General features: G+C 37.4%; 1 protein-coding gene across 1 annotated transcript in view; it reads right to left on the reverse strand.

Annotated features, from left to right (window-relative positions):
- Nucleotides 1-25,905, reverse strand: part of LOC137627261 (mutS protein homolog 5-like) — a 134,018-nt gene that overhangs the window by 92,269 nt on the left and 15,844 nt on the right. The window contains exons 2-8 of the mRNA XM_068358341.1: nucleotides 25,593-25,806; nucleotides 24,926-25,303; nucleotides 24,474-24,648; nucleotides 18,017-18,085; nucleotides 16,393-16,472; nucleotides 15,970-16,081; nucleotides 10,677-10,782 (exon numbers count right to left, since the gene is read on the reverse strand). Of these exons, the coding sequence (XP_068214442.1) occupies nucleotides 10,677-10,782; nucleotides 15,970-16,081; nucleotides 16,393-16,472; nucleotides 18,017-18,085; nucleotides 24,474-24,648; nucleotides 24,926-25,303; nucleotides 25,593-25,783 (1,111 nt within the window). The 5' untranslated portion in view covers nucleotides 25,784-25,806. The remainder of the gene's footprint in view (nucleotides 1-10,676; nucleotides 10,783-15,969; nucleotides 16,082-16,392; nucleotides 16,473-18,016; nucleotides 18,086-24,473; nucleotides 24,649-24,925; nucleotides 25,304-25,592; nucleotides 25,807-25,905) is intronic.

The following is a 25,905-nucleotide window of genomic DNA, read 5'->3' on the forward strand; positions in this document are numbered from 1 at the left end:
GAAAACTACTATACATTTTATACTAGTAGTTATTTCCAATATATCTTGGATATCCAACACAGGCATTTGCTGAACCCAATCCCATATTGAATGAATATGATTTCTTCAATATCCTGATTAGAAATCAGTATTCGGATTACCCTACAATATTAAATAACTTCAAGGCAGAAGTGATACACTCCTAACCCTTAAAGGGTAGAGCCTTTATCCTTGAGTCTCCCTGATCAGGAAACTCTATAATTTAATATTGTAAGGAAGGCTACAGCAAATAGGCTGAGTAGGATATACAAATATATGTCTTTAATTTCCCTAGTCCAACTGGCTTCATACTAGATGGACCGTACTGTCATATGCTACTATGAAGGCAGCATAATGACTAGACTACAATACATGATGTACAGTAGCCAGTAAATTGCAGTATAGACTTACAGCAAATAGAAAACTACAGTATCATTATACAGTAGTCATTTCTAACATACCTTGGGTACCCTTGTATGAGCATTCCGCTGGTACCGCTCATATATTGAATGAATAGTTTTCTTCAATATTCTGATTGAGAATCAGTCATCCTGACCCCACAGTATTAACATTATTTTGGGACAGTGAATTGGTACTTCTCTACCCCTAGGGGTAAGAGCCCTTCTACTGGGAGTTACTCAATAGAGGAACCCCCATGTAGTTAATATTGAGGGGAGGTAACAGCATTTGCTTGCAGGGGTACACAAGTATGTATCTCCTACTATCCCTTTATAGCTTACTATCCTAAGCTATTCTGTTGTAGATGACCTTTGCATGTTGATTATCAGGGAGATAATCCTTTGTACACTCCTTTGGTTTTCCTTTCTTTATAGGAGGAACACCAGATACCTTGTGCTGCAGTCCTCTGCAAGGCCAAGAGTAAGTATTTTTACGGTCATAATACTTGCAGGTTTCATGCCCCCTGCAATATTATTTCCGGATCCCTACATTATTGGAACCCACAGGTTTGCAATATTTGTCGGACATTAATGTCTGAAGGTTTTGAAAATCCCAAGTCTACGGAGACTAGGGATACACCTCAATACAAGTTACGCAACTGGGTGAAAGGCTTCCAAAAAATCTCTCCGGGACCCTTCCTACCTACTGATAGGATGCGTAAGCTAATTTTTCCGAAAGCAAGCAAGGAAATGGTAGTGCCTCAGGAGCCAACTACATCCCCTGACGGCCAGAAAACCTTTGGGATTGAGGGCAAGAAGTGCCCCAAGGTAGAAGAGAAAAGTCGTGTCGGAATTTCCTCCGCATACGCCGGCTATAGAGCCATCGATGTCTACATCTTCGTCTTCTACTCCTCTATTGGATAAAATGGTACAATTATGTATCCAACTGAAGAATCAGATAGAGGGCTTTCGTAAACAAAACGAAAAGCAGGAAGAAAAACGCAAGATAGAGCCTTCTCTTGTCGCTTCCCAGGGGTCAGTTAAACGACCCATGGATCAAGACCTACCAACATGCTCCAAAACCAATCCCTGGAGGTTTGCGGAGCAGATGCCAATTTTAAATGGCAATCTCTACATCTCAAAGAAAATGGGTGCTGTTCCTTTGGACAAAATTCAATTTTGGCCAAGCTTTGATGCTTTCCCTAATTGTTGGGTTCGACTGAAATACGAACCAAATTCAAGGAAAGGAACAGAACCAAAGGAGGTCATGATTCTCGACTATGATAAGGCACAGACTATCCTCTCAGGTAGTCTGAAAAAGGCGGGTTATTCAGAGTCGAAGGTATTCTCAATGAATAACAGACACCCTTCCTTTCTTGCTCCTTCTTCACTCTCATTCCCCTTTACAGGGAAGGCATTTATATCTGTTGCCAAAGCGATGGAGGCGGGTAAGCCATGTCCCACACTCAAAGAGTGCAAGCCTCTGTCACCAGCTTTTCCCAGACAGGAAAAGGATTGGAAAGAAGTCCATTTGACTTTTTCTGTAGGAAAATTAGATGCGGATGTTGCAAGTCGACAATTTAATGTATGTCTCCCTAAATTATCTGAGTTGCTCTTGCATAATGAACAAGAGACAAAGGAGAGACTTGCAACCTCCCTTTCTCTACAAAACTACATAGAGTTGTGTTCAACCTACGAAAATTCCCTAGACATGCTCATGGTCATAGCCAAAATGCATATGGCTACCTTAGTGAAGGACCTTTACGCCTTTATGAAGGCTAGGAGAGCATGTAGAGAGTTTGTGTTTGCTGCTGCAACAGTGAAACACGAAACGAGGAAGCTAATATCTTCCAACATCTGGGGTAAAGACCTCTTCCCACACGAGGTAATTAAGAAAGTAATTAAGAACGCCACAATGGAGAACATAAGTCTTCTCCAAAAATGGGGCATCCTTTCTAAGAGAAAATCTTCCATGGTTGTGGGTCCCCAACCTAAAAAGAAGATCGAAAATGCTGGAAATATCCGGGCTGCTCAACAACATCCCACTATTCCAGTGACCACGATGCCACAGGCAGATGGTCAAAAGTCTAAACCTACTGACTATTCGAAGCATGAAGACGCTTCTGCTAGGAGGAACATTCCATCATGATTGCAAGACCTTCGGTCCAAAGCCTATTCAAGATGAGCCCTTGATGGGAAACAGAAATGTCCCCACCATCATTTCCTTACCTTCTCCTACAATTCAAAATCCTCCTGGAGGAGTATACCTGAGAGCTATAGAGCATACAGGTGGTAAGAAAACTATAGCCCATCGAGTTCCAGGGAAGGCTGTTTTGTGTTCACGAGAAGGACTCAAGAAATCTCTGAGTCATTCTGAACTTGTCGCCACTCAACAAGTTCATAGAAAACAGCGAGTTCTGAATGTTAATCCTTCCGAACATATGGACCTTGTCCCAAGTAGGGGTGTTTGTAATCTTGTCAGACCTGAAAGGTGTCCTGCGGAACCTTCCAGTCAACCACCCCCCTTCCTCCTATCTAGAATTCAAGTTACAGATAGTAACATTCATCCTAGGAAAGATACGTGTCGGACTCACAATCCTAAGTATCTTCATAAGATTGGCAAACTTAGTCATGTCAAAGTCAAGCCTAGAAATGGTTCAGGCATTTATATACCTGAATGAGAGGCTGGGGTGGGCAGCACCCGAAGTGGCTGGCCAATGTGCATTCAAGGAGATGATCCGGTTCCCGGGACATCACGGATGCAAGATAAGCTTCTAGAAGTCTCGACTTTCTCCAGCTCAAGGGTTTCAATGGCTGAAAAACCATTGAAGCCGAGAGTCACATCAACTCTCCTTTCCCTTGGGAATATAAAAGGAGCTCCCGAGGTCTGTCAAGAGACTCAGGTAATCAGTCAGATTTCCAAGACGCCAACAGGGTCAAGCGCTAAACTTTCCCCAGTTCGCAATAGTGACAGACCTAGTGCAAAGAGCACAGCGGAAAGATGCGTTAAGAGCCAGGAGAAAATACGCATCAAACGCTAGAAGAGTTTCAAAAAGACTGATATCGGTCCCTCTTTAATCGCTTCTCTAACAAAAAATAAAGCAAGAAAGTCCAAAGACTCTGCTGGTCCTATCATGAGTGCGGAAGCCCCCTCCATACAGATCAGACGGGACACCGAAGCGATAATAAGACGTCACAATTGAACGTCTCATACAGTCTAGGTGAAGTTACCTATCCCTTTCTTAAAGGGATGGCACCTGTCAGCAGTTCATTTACAACTGATCCACAAGGTGACAGTGGATGCTCTATTTCGGTCCAAGCCGATAGAGTTGGAATGGTCCATGGACGCAGAACTATTCCCTCCCAGTTGGGAACAAGTCCCTGAACTGCAATTCGACCTCTTCGTCACGAGTGTCTTCAAGAACCTACCTCGATATGTAGCCCCATACGAGGATCCTCTAGTGGGGCTGATAGACGATGTGAAGAACTTGAAGATGAGGCTGGTCCTAGCTCTGATCCTAGGTTTATTTCCGAAGGTTCAGAAATTAACTGCCTTTGTTTTATCACAGAGAACCCAAACCCTTCATTTCATGATTTTCTTACTCTAGCGGTTAGAAAAAGATTTGGGATCTCAAAAGGTAATATAGAATTCTTAGAAGAATACAAGGCTAAGTCTACTAGAAGACAATATGAGTCTTCCTGAAAAAAGTGGGTTGCGTTTGTGAAAGCAAATGGACCGAAAGAAATTTCAATGAATTTCTGTCTGTCCTTCTTTGCCCACCTTCATAACCAAGGTCTGGCGGCCAATACGATAAATACGTGCAAGTCAGCCTTGACTAGGCCTCTCCTATATGCTTTTCAAGTGGATCTGGCGGATGAAATCTTTAATAAGATTCCGAAGGCATGCGCTAGGCTTAGGCCCGCAGTACCACCAAAGCCCATCTCTTGGTCTTTGGACAAGGTCCTACATTATGCCTCATCTGTGAACAATGAAGATTGTTCTCTTAAGGATCTAACCCAAAAGGTTATTTTTCTATTTGCTATAGCTTCTGGGGCTAGAGTTAGTGAAATAGTGGCCCTATCCAGAGATGAGGGTCACATTCAGTTCACAGAAGTGGGAGAACTGAATCTCTTTCCTGATCCATCCTTTTTCGCTAAAAACAAGCTACCCTCTAAGAGATGGGGTCCCTGGAGAATCTGCCCTCTGAAGGAAGATGTCTCTCTATGTCCTGTAGAGTGTCTTAAGGTCTATCTTCGTAGAACTTCAGACTTCAGGGGAGGACAGCTCTTTAACCCTGGATAGGTACGATGGGTCGTTTGCGACCCCGAGCGTCAAAAAAAAACAGGTTTTTCTCACGTGACTCACCCCCGTGACTGAATTTGTGGGTGATCGACCTGCAGGAGGTGTCTCCCCTACACGCTCTAGTAGTGTCCAGATGTGCATTGCTGTAGCTGTACTCCTTCCCCGATTTCTGAGACGCGTCGGGGTCGAGTGCGACCGAGTTTACCCTTCTAAGGTAGTTTGCATAATTATCAAAGTTATTACGTATTATGAAATTGTCGTAGAATGGTGCAACTTGTATAGGTTATCAGTTGTGGAAAGTCTTGGTGGATTGTTTGGCTACCATGTGCATGATTTTTTTTTTAGTTAAAATGTCGTTCATCACCACGAGGACCATTTTACCGCGAGTGCCCCTTTTTCATTTTTTTTCATTTTTTTGCCAAGTCATTTTTCCGTAAGATATTGCCAAATAGGGTCGTAAAACTTTTGCTTGTTTAGTGTTGGAAAGTGTTTCTAGATGATCTGGCTACCCATGCGTGACTTTGTTTTTGTCAGATACGACGTAGTTATTGGTATATTGGGTATTTAACTGCGGTTACCAATTTCTGTTTTTTTTCAATATTTGTAAAAATTACTACGTAGTAAGGAATTGCCGTATATTATTCATTTTTTTTTCATGTTTATGTGTTAGAAAGTGTGCCTTGATGGTTGGGCTAACACGTGCATGTCTTTTTTTTTATCTGAGATGCCGTATATTAGAATGTCGGGCATTTTACCGCGAGTGTCCCTTTTTCATTTTTTTTCATTTTTTTGCCAAGTCATTTTTCCGTAAGATATTGCGAAATAGTGTCGTAAAACTTTTGCTTTTTTAGTGTTGGAAAGTGTGTCTAGATGATCTGGCTACCCATGCGTGATTTTGTTTTTGTCAGATACGACGTAGTTATTGGTATATTGGGTATTTAACTGCGGTTGCCAATTTCTGTTTTTTTTCAATATTTGTAAAAATTTACTACGTAGTAAGGAATTGCCGTATATTATTGATTTTTTTTTCATGTTTATGTGTTAGAAAGTGTGCCTTGATGGTTGGGCTAACACGTGCATGTCTTTTTTTTTTATCTGAGATGCCGTATATTAGAATGTTGGGCATTTTTCCGCGAGTGCCCCTTTTTATTTGTTTTGCATTTTGTTGCTTAGTCATGTTACCGTAAGGAATTGGCAAGTAGTGTCGCAAAACATATATTTTTATAGTGTTGGAAAGTGTTTCTAGATGATCTGGCTACCCATGCCTATTTTTTTTTTAGCCAGATATGGCGTATATATAAGTATGTGTTCGATTTTCCTGTGATTGCCATTTTTTCGTTTTTTCCCATTTCTTTCAAAATTACTACGTACTAAGGAACTATCACAGAGTAATATTTCATTTATATGTTTATTTGTCGGAAAATGTGCCTTGATGGTTTGCCTAGCACGTGGCTGAAATTTTTTTTTTTCTGAAATGCCGTATATTAGAATGGCCATTTTTCCACGAGTGCCCCTTTTTATTTGTTTTGCATTTTTTTGCTTAGTCATGTTACCGTAAGGAATTGGCAAGTAGTGTCGCAAAACTTATAATTTTATAGTGTTGGAAAGTGTTTCTAGATGATCTGGCTACCCATGCATATCTTCTTTTTTTAGCCAGATATGGAGTATATATAGGTATGTGTTCGATTTTCCTGTGATTGCCATTTTTTCGTTTTTTCCCATTTCTTTCAAAATTACTACGTACTAAGGAACTATCACAGAGTAATTATTCATTTATATGTTTATTTGTCGGAAAATGTGCCTTGATGGTTTGCCTAGCACGTGGCTGAATTTTTTTTTCTGAAATGCCGTATATTAGAATGTTAGCCATTTTTCCGCGAGTGCCCCTTTTTATTTGTTTTGCATTTTTTTGCTTAGTCATGTTACCGTAAGGAATTGGCAAGTAGTGTCGCAAAACTTATATTTTTATAGTGTTGGAAAGTGTTTCTAGATGATCTGGCTACCCATGCCTATCTTTTTTTTAGCCAGATATGGCGTATATATAGGTATGTGTTCGATTTTCCGGTGATTGCCATTTTTTCGTTTTTTCCCAATTCTTTCAAAATTACTACGTACTAAGGAACTATCACAGAGTAATGATTCCTCTAGATGTTTATTTGTCGGAAAATTTTGTTTACTTTTTTTTTGATTGAATATCATCAAATTTTTTTAGCTAAAATATTATATTGTTTTACATTTTTTTTTTTTTTCGATTTTATTTCCCTTCAAAAAATTTTTTTTGGGTCAGAATTTTAATTTTATAGTCGTAAAATAATCGACAATTATCCAGCAACCCACCATACAATTTTTATGCATATCCAATAATAATTAGATTAGTAAATAACACCTTGAAATTGACATACCCTTCCTACATTTCAAGTGGCAGATTAGGGAGTCTGAGTCAGTGTGGTTGGCGGCCATTTTGTGGACATATCCGAAGCGTAAGCTGCCCTATCTATATATATTCTTGTTCCCTATAGAATTCGTGATATTTTGGTATATTTTTACCTGCATAAATATATTATATATTAAATATATGTATTTTTTTACGAAATTTCTAAGTACTCAAAAAATTACCTTTAGATATGGCCCCTGATATAAATGTAATTTACAAAATAATGAAGATTTTTTTACATATTTCTATTTTAGGATAACATATGTTTATTCCCTAAAAAAATTAGCCACTTCCTATTTCATTTGGGTACCCAAAAAAATTCATGAAATTTGGACAAATTTTTTTGGCCAAAAAAAGTTACCCTTTTTTTCTCATTTCAGATCTTCACCTCCATGGGTCTGACTTCATCCAAAATACATCAAGATGTGTCCTAAACATTCAAGAATCAATTCCTAAAAGGATTTGTGTATATATGTATAACTTTTTTTTTATGAATTTTTATGTCAGGTCTTTTTTTTTCTACTTAATTTTTCAAAATATTTATAATAAATAGTTTTTCTGCAGATGAGTAGTATTTATCTTTACAGTTGTTTTAAGCATTCATTGAAGTTTTTTTTTGGCAAAAGAAAAAAGGAGGTTACTGCAAAAACTGATTTTTCAAGAATTTTTTTTGCCGTCGGGGTCGTTCGCGTCCGAGTATACCCTTAAAGGGGTGTCCGAGGAGCGTACCTATCCAGGGTTAAAGGAGAAACTTCTGGATCAAATTTATCTCTGAAACAGCTAAGGCCGAAGCTCACCTACTTTATTTGTAGAGCGGATCCGGACAGTACTCCCGCAGGTCATGATCCGAGAAAGATTGCTTCATCACTGAACTTCTTTCAGTATATGGACTTTGAGCGTCTTCGTTCATACACTGGATGGAAACCATCCAGAGTGTTTTACAAACACTATGCAAAACAAGTGCATGAACTGAAACACTTCGTTGTGGCGGCAGGTAGTGTATTAAAACCTGCCCCCTAATTACTGTGGTAAACAGTTAATAGCTTGGGACCTCACATGTCCTCGCACATGTACTGGGTGAGAATCATCCAGAGTGTTCTACAAACACTAGGCTAAGCAAGTAAATGATCTGAAGCAGTATGTGGTGACGTCGGGTAGAATACTTAACCTGCCGTCTAATTCTAAGATGAACAGCCAATTGACTGGGACTGTCAATCAAAGGGAGAAGCGATCACCCTTCTTAGGTGTGACCTCTCTTGATTAAGTGTTACCATGGTGACACTAGCTCTGTTCAAAATCCCAGGTGTGGAATTATACAGATAGCACTAGTGCCGGTGTACGTAGTACACAGTGCAGATAGAAGTAACCAGTACAGGAATTATGAAGAGAAATTGTTTTATAAATTTTCTTCAGTCTGAGAATGGCACTCATCATTTCTTCCCTTTAAGAAAGAAATATAGTCTCTGTACTCGTTACAGGTATAATCCCATTGTCATACTACATTCGTTTTACAAACCATCCCTTTTAGTCATTTATTAGGAATAGATGTCTATTAGAATGTAGTGTGTCCGCTTTCGCCAGACAATTGTATGTATACATGCCAGAGTTCTTCGACTTACCAAAGTAAGTATTCCTCATATAATTGTATGCTCACAAATATAGATATAAGAGACACTGATGTTAATTCAGCAAATATACAACTATGAGACTATTTGTATATTCAGTGTATACTTATGTTTGGTCATACAATATATGTTAACCTCGAGACCCCTTTTCTACTGTCTAGATGACTCTTCCCTGTAGGAGGCAGGAAGCACTAACATTGTTTATGATTAGTGATGATGACGAATAACGGTGACGTCACTTGTCTCAATTGGTCCCCATGACCATAGAAAAGGTTGCTATAAGGTTAAGGCACTGATGAAAATCCACAGATACACTAATGCTCTGGTATGCTTCCATCAGGACGACATGGCTTGAGCCCCAAAAACAGATTTTGAGCGAAGCGAAAAATCTATTTTTGGGTGAGATAGCCATGTTGTCCTGATGGACCCACCCATCTCTTCTAAAAAGAAAAGATCTTCACAGTATCCCCCCCCCATGGTACTGTATCTGTAACACCATGCTCAATGCTACAAGGAATGTCCGCCATCGTGGGAATGGCGCTGTTATCATTCTCAATAGTAGTACGAGAACGGGGTAGCCTTGATACGGTTCCCTTTTATTTTGCCACACCTCCTCGAAGTGTAAACGCTATTAGGGGTGCAGATTGCTATGAGGCGTGTCAAGAATACATCCTCTGATATTATGCGATATCCTTGAGAGAAAATTCAAGGATATTTGCGCTAGGAGTTATTATTCTGGATACCTAAAGGTAAAATTCTCTGTGAATATCACTGTAGTACATATATCCCTCAGGAAGCTACCTTAAGGTACATATATCCCTTAGGAAGCTACCTTAAGGAACTTCCACCAGGACGACATGGCTATCTCACCCAACCGTTATATATATATATATATATATATATATATATATATATATATATATATATATATATATATATATATATATATACTGTATTATAATACATTCATATATATATACAGTATATACACACCCATACATACATGCATATATATATATATATATATATATATATATAGTTATGGTCGTTCAATCAACGAAATAAAGCAACTAACACTCTCTAAACAGTGCTTGGATAAGGAACAAAATATAAGGCAAACGATGTTGGTATATAAGAAGCCCCTTGAATATCCATGGAGCAAAGCGTGGGCCTAGCAACATCACTCAAAAGATAATTAGAGAAAACCTAAAGTAATGACCTATGGAACTACCTCCTCTGAAGGAAAATATACATCGCTATTGAGATAAGAGTAATAATGATTCAATAACTCATACCTGTAAGTGAAGCCTATTCACTAATTAAGGTTCTAATTAGGTGTACTGATCCCACTCTCCCTATTCAACCCTCTTTCACTTGAGTCAACTGATCTAAGTAAAGAATACAATAAATCAGTCGAATAGCTATAGTACGCAATCCGTAAAAAAATTATCATTAAATATTTAAATATGCACACACGCACAGATTCAACTCTTCCTCCCCTCCACCTTTGCTAACTACAAAATTCTACTTTGGACAATCTGCGTGAGATTGTTGTTTTGTTTTCCGAATGGTTGTCGTTAATCGTGACAGGATATATATATATATATATATATATATATATATATATATATATATATATATATATATATATTCACTTGCTCTTTATCATATAGGGGGAGAGGATAATAGTTGGACATATTCTGACATATTCATTATCAGCAGATTTTTAAAACGTCTTTATCTACAGCAAATATTGAAATATGATTAATAGACAAAACTTCTTTAGACAAACGGCAACATGTTAAATTACTCATCGATTCTACTAAGTCACTTACATAACGGAAAGTCAACTAAAAGAATGAATCTGACAGTATAAGAAGTTATTACAAGAAACTTACTGTAATCACTCATTGGAAGAACCTTCAGAGTGCAAGATCTTGCCGAGGAGGAGGTAGTCATGGGAGAACCCCACGCAGCTTCCGAAGGGGGGGTCTCGTTGGCATTCTGAAATTGACGAAATTTCAATGGTACTTGGCCAAGCAGGAATGTTTTTTGTGTTGTGAAAATAAAATAGGCATAACAGTTATCCTTTGCATATTATTTTAATAAGATAAAACTTCCATTACAGGGCCTCAACAAAGTTCCCTGTTATGGGTGGGGGGGGGGTAGTTATATCTACGAGTTAGGTGTGAATGTTTACACATCGCTGGTTCAAGGTCGTTTATCACAATTCCATACAATGATGATGAAAAATCCTGAAATATGCTCAAATGAAAATCTGTAAAACTTAATATGACCTGCAAGATGCACTTGCGCCCAAGGGTGATAGTAGCCTACATACATATATCAAAGCACTTGCCCCAATTATGGGGGGAAGCCGACATCAAACAAATTAAAAAAAGGGGAAATGTTCTCTTTACAGTCCTCCCAGCCTGACAAGGAACTCAACCGAGTTCGGCTGGTACAGCTAGGGTGCCACAACCCACCCTCCCCCGTTATCCACCACAGATGAAGCTTCATAACGCTAAAACCTCTACTGCTGCTACCTCTGCGGTCATCTGAGGCGACTGGAGGAAGCAGCAGGGCCTATCGGAACTGTCATAATCGCTCACCATTCATTCCTGTTTCTAGCACGCTCTCTTGCCTCTCCCACATCTATCCTTCTATCACCCAGAGCTTTCTTCATTCCGTCCATCCACCTAAACCTTGGCCTTCCTCTTGTACTTCTCTCATTAACTCTTGCATTCATCACCTTCTTTAGCAGACAGCCATTATCCATTCTCTCAACATGGCCAAACCACCTCAACACATTTATATCCACTCTAGCTGGTAACTCATTTCTTCCATCCGTTCTCACCCTCACTACTTCGTTCCTAAACCTATCTACTTGCGATACACCAGCCATACTCCTCCGACACTTCATCTCAAACACATTCAATTTCTGTCTCTCCGTCACTTTCATTCCCCACTATTCCGATCCATACATCAGTTGGTACAGTCACTTTCTCAAACAGAACCTTCTTTACATTCATGCCCAACCCTCTATTCTTTACCACTCCCTTCACTGCCCCCAACACTTTCCATCCTTCATTCACTCTCTCTGACGTACATCTGCTTCCACTTCATCATTTGCTGCAACAACAGATAGCAAGTACTTGAACTGATCCACCTTCTCAAGTAACTCTCCATTCAACATGACATTCAACCTCGCACCACCTTCCCTTCTTGTACATCTCATAAACTTACTCTTACCCACATTAACTCTCAACTTCCTTCTCTCACAAACCCTTCCAAATTCTGTCACTAATTTTGTCACGGTGATAGTAGCTTACCTTTAATCGTAAACACTTTCTTTGTGCAGCCCTATTATTCATGACCTCTTTACAGTCATTTGAAACTTACTCATGGGAGTCTCGTGATCAATGTTCCTTCTGGAACTAGATCAAATATTTTTGGAGACGAATGCTTTACTGGATGTCATTTTATGCGTTCTTCATAATGAACGATAGAAGTTTCATTACGTAGTTGGTCCATATCTTGGATTTAAAACTAATATCGAGGATTTCCCTTTCGAAATTCTTTCACACAGCCAATCTTATTCTATCAGAGGACATTATGCCTTTCTTTGTTGAGCCACAGAGTTTAATAACACAGGGAGATTTATATATAGTGAGATACTAACCCTTTAAGATACTAGTTAACCTTTGCCTCGCTAACCACTGGATATTGAATTCCTTATATTCATTTTCGGAAAATCCTGCGTATTAAGGTCAGTGTCAAATCATTAGCTAAACTGTGAGAACTTAAGATTATAGTATGCACCTGGAAAATAAACTGGATATTTATGGTACTATTTAACGAAAATTCCTTCCACAGCCATTACTTAAACATAAATCCTAATTTCTGTCCGAAGTGACTAATAATAATAATAATGATAATAATAATAATAATAATAATAATAATAATAATAATAATAATAATAATAATAATAATAATCAATTATATCATATTTGCTAATGTTTTTTTGTAAACATATCTTTCTTATTGTCAAGGAAACCCCGCTACCATGAATAAAATTATAAAGTTACCGAAAACTTTTCTCGTTGAATATTTTTTTTTTAATTTCTGCGATAATCAAGTTATTAATCTAAGGGTATTGTCAGAATGGAAAGTTCTTGCTATGGGGTATTGGCAAAACTTGCTTGCTGAACCCTCATCATACTCCCATTTCTACGTTCAAATGATGATTTGTTGTAAGATTTCACTCTGTACCTGAAATCAAGTTTTGCTCTGATTAAGTTACAATCAACATCATTCTCTCCTCGCACAGGATGTTGTGAAAAGAATGCTTAGGGTCTAAACTATTCACAGTTTCTTTTGTTATATCCATAACCATATAAATATCGATGGTGTAATTATAATAATCTCGAGTATTTTCCCGCAATACTGTCATTAGGACAGTTGACGAAACAGCTCCCATATAGCATACTGTAGTTCCTCATCGCTATCTATCATGTTTAACAACTTAAATTCTGCTGATGCAATAAAGTTATTTACCTCATCATTATTATCATCTTTATCCTGATGTCCGGAACTTCTGATAAACAACACATGTACGCTGTTACAGATTCAATGAAGTTTCGGCATATACATCTTTCTTTATTACAAGAACTTGTAGTTTATCTTCAGCTAAACTATTCTGCTTTTATTGACAGTTAACTGTCCCGAAGTTGTCTCACCTATGCATTAAGCAGTCAATAAATACACCGACTCTTAAACCCAGGAACTCAGTACTTGATGAAACCAAACCGGGTATTCACGTATTGTGGCAGATTTCCCTTTGTGGCGAGGCTACAGTGTAAAAAGTTGTCAAAGTCAAACTCAACTTTAATCTCATTTTCTACTTTCTCATTGTGGTTAAAAACATTCTTAATTGCAGAATAGGTCATTTTAATAGTTATGCTCGAAAATTCAAGTACAATTAAAACTTTGAGAGCATTATTGACATTTACTCCACCACTACTATATTTTATTGTTTTACAAGGTGAATCGAACAAAAATCGACATTGAACATGAACTAACATTTCGCTGTAGCATATATCGTATAAACTGGGCTGTAATTTTCGTCACACCACAGCGTATTTCTGGTAACATTTCTAACCTACCATCTTTGTTAAGCAGGGGATAGGGCAAAGATGTTTGTTCTCTTACTGAAGGCAAAATAAGTTTGATGAAAGTTATTCAAATTGTTTCTTATGTCATCATGTTAATATAATATTAATAAGTTATTGAGTCTAATAGTACTTACTCTCTTATCCACATCGTCATAGTTTCATTCAAGGCCGAAGATTGCCAAATATGAAAAGGAATAGAACCATTACCGAGAGCAAATGGTGTCTCAGCGGATGGACTAAAAAATCTTTGAGACATCCACAGTTCGTGGAGACATCCAAAAGCCTCGTAACTCAAGAGGACCTTCCTTAAATGCTCCCCCTCTTTTTCCTTCTTCTGAAGATTAGAACTGTTAAGTTGAGTCTACTGGTGCCGGGTACATCATCTTTTATTTCTGATCAATCAAAATAAAGCTCATGTTCTATTTAACTTTTCACATTTTTGGCATAATCCCTGCAACGTCCTGCAGATGGTGTGGGCATGCTCTTCACACTCCCCAAGTCCGATCAGTTCACCAAACTTTTAACTGGGCTCCACAAGGCCCTAGACGAATTGGAAGACTCAGGCCTACGGGGCTTAGGACTATGAAGCGTGAAGTAGCTAATGAATGGAGAAGTATTGATTTGAAAGCTCAAGACAGAGACGACTGGCGAAATCTACCAGAGCCCAATTGCGTCAATAAGCATAGGAGATGATGAGGATGATGACTTCCGTACTTCGGTAGTACCGTCCCAACTGAATAGATAAAACATTTACCAGCCTTTGGAAGAAGTAATAAAGCCATGTAATTAATGTAAAACGTCGATCCTAAAAGAATAAAACTGTTAAGTTTGCCTGTCTGAACAACCTTTAGTATATATTGCATTTTGCTTCAGAAAGTCGAAACAATAAATAAATACGGTATAGTCAAGATCTCTGGCGTTATCGACGGTGCTGGTGTAGCCTATATGGTCAGTTAAAAAAATGCAAATATCACTATTTACTTCGTTTACATAGAAGTCATCCCTAAAAAGTTAAATTGTAACAGAGTTATGGCCATTGTGCACATAATTTTAACATGAGATTTCTTTACTCCACATCAGTGTATGTAGACATGCAATAATCATGAGCATGACACTTTGATACAACCCCCGTAAACACGCCATTCAAAACTTTAGTGTCACCTCACGGATTTTCGGCAAGTCTAGTAACAAGGAACTGTAATTCAAGGCTGATCAAGATTAATATGAAAATTTACTTCATCCATAAGAAATTTTACTGAAAGAAATACGCCAGATAAGCTATTCATTAGGTATAGTACGACTCTATGTTCGGGATGATATTAATTCATTTAAACTCGCACTGTTTGTTGTACGAGTACATTACAGTTTCATTTATTTTTAGATTTTGCACCAAGGACTATGTGACTAATTCTACGCAATTATTCGTTGTCGGTAAAAAAAAAAAGAAGAAAAAAAAAGGAACATATATTTCAAGGATTGTTATCACACATTCTGTAATGTATGGCTTCTTATTACGCTATCAGCCATCTTTCTCTGATCCCTTTTGTCACTTTATTGTGGAGGGAATGCATACCAGAAATCATCAAAAGTCCCACAATGTCCTCACTTTTCTTTTTGAGATTATAAAGGCTTAGGACTTACGCTTATTGTGAATAAATATCAACAAAAATATCTTTGTTCTTACATGATTCTTGGGAAATAAAGGAATGTGGCCAGTGGCAAAATCTTCACCCGATATATCACATGTAGGCCTACACATTTCCTTCAGAACATCGGTCAATTATATACATTGTATATGTTTCAATAAAAGACATACTCGTATGTACAGTACCATGACTAAAAGCTACATATATTACGTAACATTGATGGAACCACCACCCAAAACCCAGTATTATGAATTAATTTAGAAACGAAATATAAGTACGTTAGATGATTCTATGCTTTAAAAATTGTTGATTTTACTACTTGGCAATAATTCATAATGAATAACTTCTTTTGGAAAGATTCATTAACCTACCCCGTCTCCTCCCGCTGCATAAGGCGTGTTAAGGGGTGTCTTTGGTATTCCACACAGCTCACGAACGCTATGGAAGAAGCGATCATCCTGGCGTCCACCAACTAGTATCAACCTGTCCATAACCGGCAATGAAGAATTAGTTTACTAAAATAATCGTAAGGTATCATTAAGTATTTATTATTTCTCCAAAAGCCTAATTTAAGAGGTAGATCTATCCGTTCCCTTAGGTTTTTATACCCTGTTATTTTATCCTTTCAACAGTCACCCTTTTCTGGCTGGTCAGGACAAGTAGTGTGATTGTCCATAAATGAGAGAGAGAGAGAGAGAGAGAGAGAGAGAGAGAGAGAGAGAGAGAGAGAGAGAGAGAGAGAGAGAGAGAGAGAGTAGGAAACGACGGAAAAGAGACAAACAAGTATGACTTACCTTGGTTTCTGTTCCCTGAAGAGGGTATGAAGCACCCAAAAATCAGGGGGACCATCGATTTTGTCCTCCATGAGATAAACCTAATCAAATATATTACGATCATTAGAAGTGTATAAAGTGCAAAAAAAAATAATAATATGCCTGCAATTTTTTTACGCATTTAATCCTTAAGCCAAGTAAAATAGATATATTTTGAAAAAAATACTGTCCTTTGAGAGCTAAGAACGGTTTAGAGATCGTGCTTGATCAGAATGGGATAGGTTATTACGCTGTTGCATAATATCTTAGAGGCTGAGCATATATATACATTACATTAGAGTCCAACAGAGCTAGGACCACTAAAACCAGGAAGCGGTTGATGATGTCTCAGCAGGCAGATATAAGTCCCCCAAATCCTCCAGCCATACATTACAAGGACAGCAAAATTGTGTTTACCATTGAAATCTACTAATCCATGAGCTGGGCTCGAACTCAGGACCCAATTAATACATGTACGGTAGTTGATAGTGCCTGTATTTATAAATAACTTATAAGTTTGTTTGTTTTTTTCAAAACAAATGCTTCTTACACACCTTGAGCCATTTGTAATTGGAGTTGCCTCTTCCTTGCTATCAATCATTCCTTATTCATTGCTAATGAAAAGTAGTATTAAGTTTTTGTTGCATTTATCTATTCACACTTCTAACACTGTATATGAGTATGATCAAATTTTGAAAGACATCGTAGGCTCAGATGCCTTAATACAAACTGCACTGTCATTGAACGGGCCATCAATCTAGCACCTTACTTGTCAGTAAATAACCTGTTAATCATCCCAGCGCAATAATAATTCTTGGATACAAGGTGCAGGGTCAGATAACAATGTGATTCTTATATCATTATCCTATCAACAACAAAAAATTAACATTGAAAGTGGTGTAAAAAAAGAAATTAACTGATGGAAAAATATAGCAAACAATTACTTGCTGAAAGGGCTAAGTTTTAGAAATGAGAAACCCAACAACTTCACTTCAGCAGGAAGGTAAAAATGACCTCTGAAAAAAAAGTCTTAAGTTTTCATAGCATATCTGGAGGAGTTAGATTAATTATCAGTAGAAGCGTGGAGAATTCTTTAGACTCTGATTTGCATTTATCATATGTAAACAAGAAACATAATAGCTGCTACCAAGATAATAAAGTGCATTTACTCGGTTTGTTAAAAACGAGCTAAAGTTTTCTGATCTTAAACTTTAAAATCAACAAGAATAGTTGTCGAAGTATATTGTCACAGTATTAAACATTTAAACTTATAAAATTAAAGTACTTTTCACAAATGAATTTATAAACAGAACTAATACTCCATATTTATGAATATACTTAGAAAGAAAGCAAGGGAAGCAAGACGAAGGGGGTTCGGGCATGTGAAGAGAAGGGAGGAATAGTATGACGGGAGGAGGATGCTAATCATAGAGTCACCTTGTAGGAGGAGAGGGAGGCCTGAGTGAAGGTTTGTGGATTCAATAAGAGAAGATATGAGGGAAGTTGGTGTGACAGAGGAGGATTCGGTAGATAGAAGTAGAATGAGACAGATGTGCCGCTGTGGCGACCCCTTAATGGGAGAAGCCGAAAGAAAAAGAAGACTTACCTGAAGATTATTCATGTCGTAGAAAGCAGCACCTAATTTCCCTTGGGCGAAGCAAACACTCATCACAATCTGCAAGTAAATATAGAACCAGTTAAATAATTAATATATTTATCCAGATATAAGTCAATATAAAACTATTAAAAGAAAAATTTCTATCAATGAGAGACTTTTTGACTTCGTTTTCATTTCAAATTTCACATGTGAGAAGAAAACTGAAGTAGTAAAACTAAGGAACAGTGGGTATCTGCTACGTATTTTAATATATATTCAACATCAAATTTTGAATCCTATGGGCTCATAGGCTCCTTGAGCATCCAATGAAGCATAGGTAGTAAGTTGGCCACGGCACCAGCCACCCGTTGAGATACTACCGCTAGAGAGTTATTGGGTCCTTTGACTGGCCAGACAGTACTACATTGGATCCCTCTCTCTAGTTACGGCTCATTTCATCTTTTTCGACACATACACACAATAGTCTGGCCTATTATTTACGCATTCTCCTCTTTCCTCATACACTTGACAACACTGAAATTACCAAACATTTTTTTTCTCTCAAGAGGTTAACCATTGCACTGTAATTGTTCAGTGATTACTTTCCTTTTCTAAGGTTAGAAGAGACTTTAGCTGTGGTAAGCAGCTCTTCTACGAGAGAGACACTCCAAAATCAAACAATTGTTCTCTAATCTTAGGTAGTGCCATGGCCTCTGTACCATGGTTTTCCACTGTCTAAGGTTAGAGATCTCTTGCTTGAAGGTACACTCAGGCACACTATTCTATCTTGTTTCTCTTCCTCTTGTTATTTTGAAGTTTTTATAGTTTATATATGAAAGATTTATTTTAATGTTGTTATTGTTCTAAAACTTCTCTTTTAGTTTTTCCTTATTTCTTTTCCTTACTGGGCTATTTTCCCTGTTGGAGCCCTTAGGCTTATAGCATCCTGCTTTTCCAACTAGGTTGTAGCTTAGCACATAATAATAATAATAATAATAATAATAATATTAATAATAATAAAAATAATAATAATAATAGTGACATTGTCTGGCCTTCTGGATCATCCGTTCTAGATGTGTATTATTATCATTATTATTATTATTATTATTATTATTATTATTATTATTATTACTAGCCAAGCTACAACCCTAGTTGGAAAAGCAAGATGGTATGAGCCCAAGGGCTCCAATAGGGAAAAATAGCCCAGTGAGGAAAGGAAATAAGGAAATAAATAAATGATGAGAATAAATTAACAATAAATCATTCTAAAACACTAACAACGTCAAAACAGATATGTCCTATATAAACTATTAACAACGTCAAAAACAGATATGTCATATATAAACTATAAAAAGACTCATGTCAGCCTGGTCAACATGAAAACATTTGCTCCAACTTTGAACTTTTGAAGTTCTACTGATTCAACTATTCGATTAGGAAGATCATTCCACAACTTGGTAACAGCTGGAATAAAACTTCTAGAATACTGTGTAGTATTGAGCCTCATAATGGAGAAGGCCTGGCTATTAGAATTAACTGCCTGCCTAGTATTACGAACAGGATAGAATTGTCCAGGGAGATCTGAATGTAAAGGATGGTCAGAGTCATGAAAAATCTTATGCAACATGCATAATGAACTAATTGAACGACGGTGCCAAAGATTAATATCTAGATCAGGAATAAGAAATTTAATAGATCGTAAGTTTCTGTCCAACAAATTAAGATGAGAATCAGCAGCTGAACACCAGACAGGAGAACAATACTCAAAACAAAGTAGAATGAAAGAATTAAAACACTTCTTCAGAATAGATTGATCACCGAAAATCTTGTAAGACTTTCTCAATAAGCCAATTTTTTGTGCAATTGAAGAAGACACAGACCTAATGTGTTTCTCAAAAGTAAATTTGGTGTCGAGAATCACACCTAAAATTTTAAGTCATACAAATTTAAAGAAACATTATCAATACTGAGATCCAGATGTTGAGGAGCCACCGTCCTTGACCTACTTACAATCATACTTTGAGTTTTGTTAGGATTCAACTTCATACTCCATAATTTGCACCATGCACTAATTTTAGCTAAATCTCTATTAAGGGATTCACCAACCCCAGATCTGCATTCAGTGGATGAAATTGATGCAAAGAGAGTAGCATCATCTGCATATGCAACAAGCTTGTTTTCTAGGCCAAACCACATGTCATGTGTATATAGTATGAAAAGTAATGGGCCAAGAACACTACCCTGTGGAACACCGGATATCACATTCCTATACTCACTTTTCCAACTGTTTCAGTTTGAAAACAAGGGCCTCATGATTAACACGGTCAAAGGCAGCACTAAAATCAAGGCCAATCATACGAACTTCCTGATCACAATCAAGGGATTTCTGTACAGCATTGGAGATTGTAAGAAGGGCATCACATGCTCCAAGGCCTTTACGAAAACCAAATTGCAAACTAGGGAATAGATGATTACCTTCAGCAAACCTATTAAGATGTTTTGCCAGAAGACGTTCAAAAATGAAATATGTTGATATGATAAATGAAAAAGCTCCTCCTTTTCAGGCTCAAAATGCAGTTTGTCTATGGGATGGTTATAAATTGAGAAACTCGTAAAGCAATAGAAACGAGACCACTTGGAGGAAGAAGTTAAAAAAGAGAAAGCTCTCCGATCGCATTAATAAAACCGAAAATAATTTCGCATGAATAACTTCTTTTCAGTATCAAAACCAAACAATACAGGATCAAATATATCAGTGAATACGTCTCTATAATAACCTTGGCTCTTAATTTTATCAGTGATGGTATTAGTGGCTATTACTTTCGAGGGATAATAGGAATTCCCGAACACCAAAAATTTTATTATTATTATTATTATTATTATTATTATTATTATTATTATTATTATTATTATTATTACTTGGAAAGCTACAACCCTAGTTGGAAAAGCAGAATGCTATAAGCTCGAGGGCTACAATAGGGAAAATAGCTCAGTGAGGAAAGGAAATAAGGAAACTACATGAAAAGTGATTAACAATTAAAATAAAATATTTTAAGAACATATATTTCCTATATAAATTATATAAAAAAACAAGAAGAGAAATAAGACAGAATAGTGGCCGAGTGTACCCTCAAGCAAGAGAACTCACCCTAAGACAGTGGTACAGAGGCTATGGCACTACCCAAGACTAGAGAACAATGGTTTGATTTTGGAGTGTCCTTCTCCTGGAAGAGCTGCTTACCATAGCTAAAAAGTCTCATTAATCCTTAGAATAAGGAAGTAGCCACTGAACAATCACATTGCAATAGTTAACCCCTTGAGCGAGTAAGAATTATTTGATAATATCAGTGTTATCAGGTGTAACAGGGCAGAGGAAAATATGTGAAGAATAGGCCACACTATTCGGTGTATGTGTAGACAAAAGGAAAATGCACCGTAACCAGAGAGAAGGATTCAATGTAGTACTGTCTGACCAGTCAAATGACCCAATAACTTTCTAGTGGTACTACTGGTTTAACTAAATATTCGTCTCGACAATTGCACCATCTCTTTTTCAATCAGTCTCTTAATCTGAATTTACGTGAATATGAACTTGCTATGAATATACATAATTGTGGAGATCATTGCCAGTAAGCTATCTGTCCTGTGCTCGGAAAACATATGCACACATACAAATTATGATTTATTATCATTACAATCATCAACTTTCATGACCATAAAGTTCTTTCTTATGGAAGTCCCCAAAAATGCCATTACCTTGCAAGGGAATCCTTTAAAATACTTATTCGTGGAAAGGAGAAAACACCAAAGTGAAAAGAGGTAGAAATAAAAATTACTAAGACTAAATAGCTGAATATATTCCAGCAATAAATAAAAGAACATAGCTGGGCCATTCGATCCATTCAAAATGCAAGAAAGGAAATGTCGAGTCGTAACGGTGTCGAAGTAAAGCTAGTGAAAGTTTTAATCGCTTGGATGCAATAGTCCCACTTCTTATTACAACATAAGGATTACGATCGAAGCAGTGGAGGATCTATCCCCCCAAATGTTATTCTTTTTAAAAGCGTGGTATCCTTTTGCGAAGTGCAATCAGATACCACCAGGGAGCAAATCGAGTAGTTAGTTGATAGGGGATTCGTGAATTAACAGGGATGGTGGTACGAATACTCATGGCCGGAAATTGAATAAGTGGCAAGGAAAGATGCAAAAAACAATGGAGAATATTGGCAAAATCTAAGCAAAGCTTGGTTATCTCCTTAAACCCCCTCATCCATCCATAATCATATTCAATGTTCACATACGTACACATATACGTATGAGTGTGTACTATCATCATTAGTACACATTAAGTCCCAAACCAACTTGGGAAAGCAAAAAAACTACAAGCCCCATGGCCGCTATAAGGAGAGAAGCCCAGTACGATAAAGACAAAAATAAACAGTACAATATAAATAACGAAATGGTAATATTAAGAATTTCAGAGAGAAGGGCAGTAAAGATGGTTTTGAAGATGAAGCCTATAGATGATGGTAGAGTAAAGATAAGGAAACTATAACCTATCGATACACCATCCTTGCCCTTCTACTACATCATTTGAAAGAAAAAAAATAGAGGGAGCAAATTGATGAAAGTGTGTGTAGAATAGTATCCTCAAGTTAGAGATCGACAATCAGACAGTGGAAGAGTGCTTGAGACTGAGGCTACGACACTATTCAAGATTGGAAAACATTGGCTTGATTTCGGAGTGTCCTCCTAGACTCCAAGAGGGTTTACTTTTCATGGAAAATAAACATTGACCAGTTACAGCAACACCGACTCAACTGATAGTGTAAAACGTATTATGCTCAGTGCTGTCGGATGGGCAGAATGTTTTAGGAACATACCAAATTATTCTGTTATGTTTAGGAAAAAAAAATGGAACCTAGTTTAGGACCCAACTTCAAACTGGCCAGTACTAAGGATCCTATAATCCTCTAGAGGTAGTATCTCAATGAATGTCTACTTAACGCAACGAGAAATGGATAAGGTGGGACACGTGGTTTTAAATTGAGTCCCGTACTGTTGCCACATCATCGGCCCACTCTCCGACCCCTCCCCCTTACTCTCTCTCTCTCTCTCTCTCTCTCTCTCTCTCTCTCTCTCTCTCTCTCTCTCTCTCTCTCTCTCTCTCTCTCTCTCTCTCTCTCTCTGTTCGATATAGAATGGTGTATTTCAAAAACTATTTTTCTCTGTTTTTATATTGATTGGTGTATTTCCAAAATTATCTCTCAGTTTCTATATAAATTGGTGTATTTCCAAAGTTATTTCTCCTTCTCTCTATTTGCTTTCTTCTCCATGAACCTGTCCACGTTTTAGATAACTGCCTTAGCTTGGCTATGAAGGGCACTACATAGCGAGCTTGAAGAAAAGGAACGGTCCATTACGAGAGTGTACGTGTCACAGAAATGTGTAGTGGCAGCATCTGGCATATGAGGTGGGAGGGCCCTCGCTCATATGCTACATTAGTGGTGGGGGCCGGGACATTCATATAGAAAATATTCCTTCAATTTCACCTCAGTGGTGGTGTGGAACAGTTAGAATAATTTTGGATACAATTTTAGAAATACATCAATTTATATAAAACAGAGGGTAAGGAGGGGAAATGGGGTTGAAGAAAGAAGTTAAGTCAATATATGGAGATGTAGCATCAGTTAGAGCATTGGTTCCCAAACTGGGGGGCACGCCCCACTAGGGGGGCGTGAGGACGATAAAAGGGGGGCGTGAAGTCATCTGCTCGAAATTATTTGTTTAATAGAATAATAAAATCATTAAAAGAACAAATATCTGTCATTACATACATGCATCCATCTCACTAAATTTGACCAGAAATTGTGCCTTAGTCTCATAAGTATTTCCAAATATTATATACCATGTTTTCAAATTATCTATTCTTAAAATTGCAACTCAATTTTGCCAATTTGCTAATGTTCAAACTTTTTTTTCGCTCACTTTGAACCAAATGTTTCGTTTTTAGTTACTGGAATGTACTATTATTGGTTTGAGTGGCTTTCATTATTAAAATGTAATACAAACAGAAATCTGTTTTCCTGTACAATGCTAAGTAATAAATGTAAGAATCATTTCATATAAAAAAAAGAGAGGAGTGCGGGCGTACGGGTCTACTGGAAGCAAAAAGGGGGCGCCAGGTAAGATAGTTTGGGAACCACTGAGTTAGAGAATCCGTTTGAAACCAGGTGTCCTACCCTATGGTCCATTTCTTACTGCATTGAGTAAAGTGTCTTGACCGACTTATTACCTATATGTGTGTATGTATGTATGTATGTATGTATGTATGTATGTATATGTATATATATATATATATATATATATATATATATGTATATATATATATATATATATATATATATATATATATATATATATATATATATATATAAAATCACAATTCGTTTTGTTAAAAACTAACCTGATTAGTTTCTTCAGCATCCATTAATTCAAGAGAGGCAGCATCCTCACGAAGAGCCCCTTGTCCCTGGATGGCAATATCTTGTGACTTGTTTCCAAACTCTACCGGGCTTGATGTGGGATCACTTGTGTTACTACAGGGTGTGTCTGAGCTGCGTTTCTTTACGGAATTATTACTGCAAGAAAATATGAATAAAGAAAATTTTTGTAATTAGCTAGTAGGTAAAGTGAACACTTGATGGGTGTTTTCTTGAATACTGCCCTTATATTATTGCATATTATACTATTACAAATTTCATTGGCTACCTTGTGCTTTTTCCTGATTACTTATCCCTGCATTTATACATGGTTATCTATCACAATATCACTATAAAATGCATTCAAGTTAATCGGTAGGAATAATTTCTGTTAATGTGCAAAGCTCAAAAGATGAAAAATGATGCTTATGCCAACCTCAACAATGAACCTGACGAGCCTTGAGACTTAACAGACAAGATGCCTTTGTCAGATCTGGATCTAAGCCCATGTTCAATTGATTCAGAAGCCAAGTTGATAATCGGCTGGGGTGCTGCAGGCGACGTGAATATGCTGCTTTGTTCTTGATCAGTAGTAGATGGCCCAAAGATTCTTTCTGTAACAGACGAAGAAGAAGAAGGTTGTTGCCCTCCGGTTTGTTTAGATGATGTTGAAAAGGTCACTGTGCTCTTGTTTCTAAGTTGTGCACTGCCAGTAGACGTCCCTCTGAGGGCAAAAGGTGTGGAATCCCCAACGCTGGATCTTGTGGTATGATGTACTCCAATGGATTCTGTGAAGTCGCTAAAAGAACTGAAGCTGGAATATAAAAGACTTGTTCAGAAGCAAGCCTATTAAAGGATGTTCAGTAACTTATTGCATTAATAATGATTGGGAGATGACAAGTTCCTGATTTTTCTCTGACGTAATATATAAAATGAATTCTCCACTGAATGTTATTTTAGTAAATATAACAAAAAGTCCTTATGCAATGTTAGCATTAGGTAATCACATATAACAGTACATGCATATACATAGAAAACGAGTACATCAGATGATGCTAAGATACAAAAATAAGCACCAAGATGACAGCCGCTGCCTGGATTACCTTTTATTACGAGTAGCCCACTGGGCACCTGCAAGGACAGAGGCCGGTACACTCGTCAAAACTCTCGCCAACCGTCCATTATATCCACTGTCTATAGTATTCGAACTTTGATCTCCATTATATCCAAATCTACTGGGTCTTATGAAGACGTTCCTCGAGGCAAGCGAGCTATTTTTCTGGTGAGAGCTCATGATGAAAGGGCACTAAAAGTAGTCTGAAAAAAAAAAATATTTCTCTACAGGTAGGAAAAGAAAACAGCTGTATTAGAAAACGCTGACTGTATGCATTAACGCAATCCTAAATAGAATTCCTG

The sequence above is a fragment of the Palaemon carinicauda genome, chromosome 2 (genome assembly GCF_036898095.1).
Source record: "Palaemon carinicauda isolate YSFRI2023 chromosome 2, ASM3689809v2, whole genome shotgun sequence".
Taxonomy (NCBI): domain Eukaryota; kingdom Metazoa; phylum Arthropoda; class Malacostraca; order Decapoda; family Palaemonidae; genus Palaemon; species Palaemon carinicauda.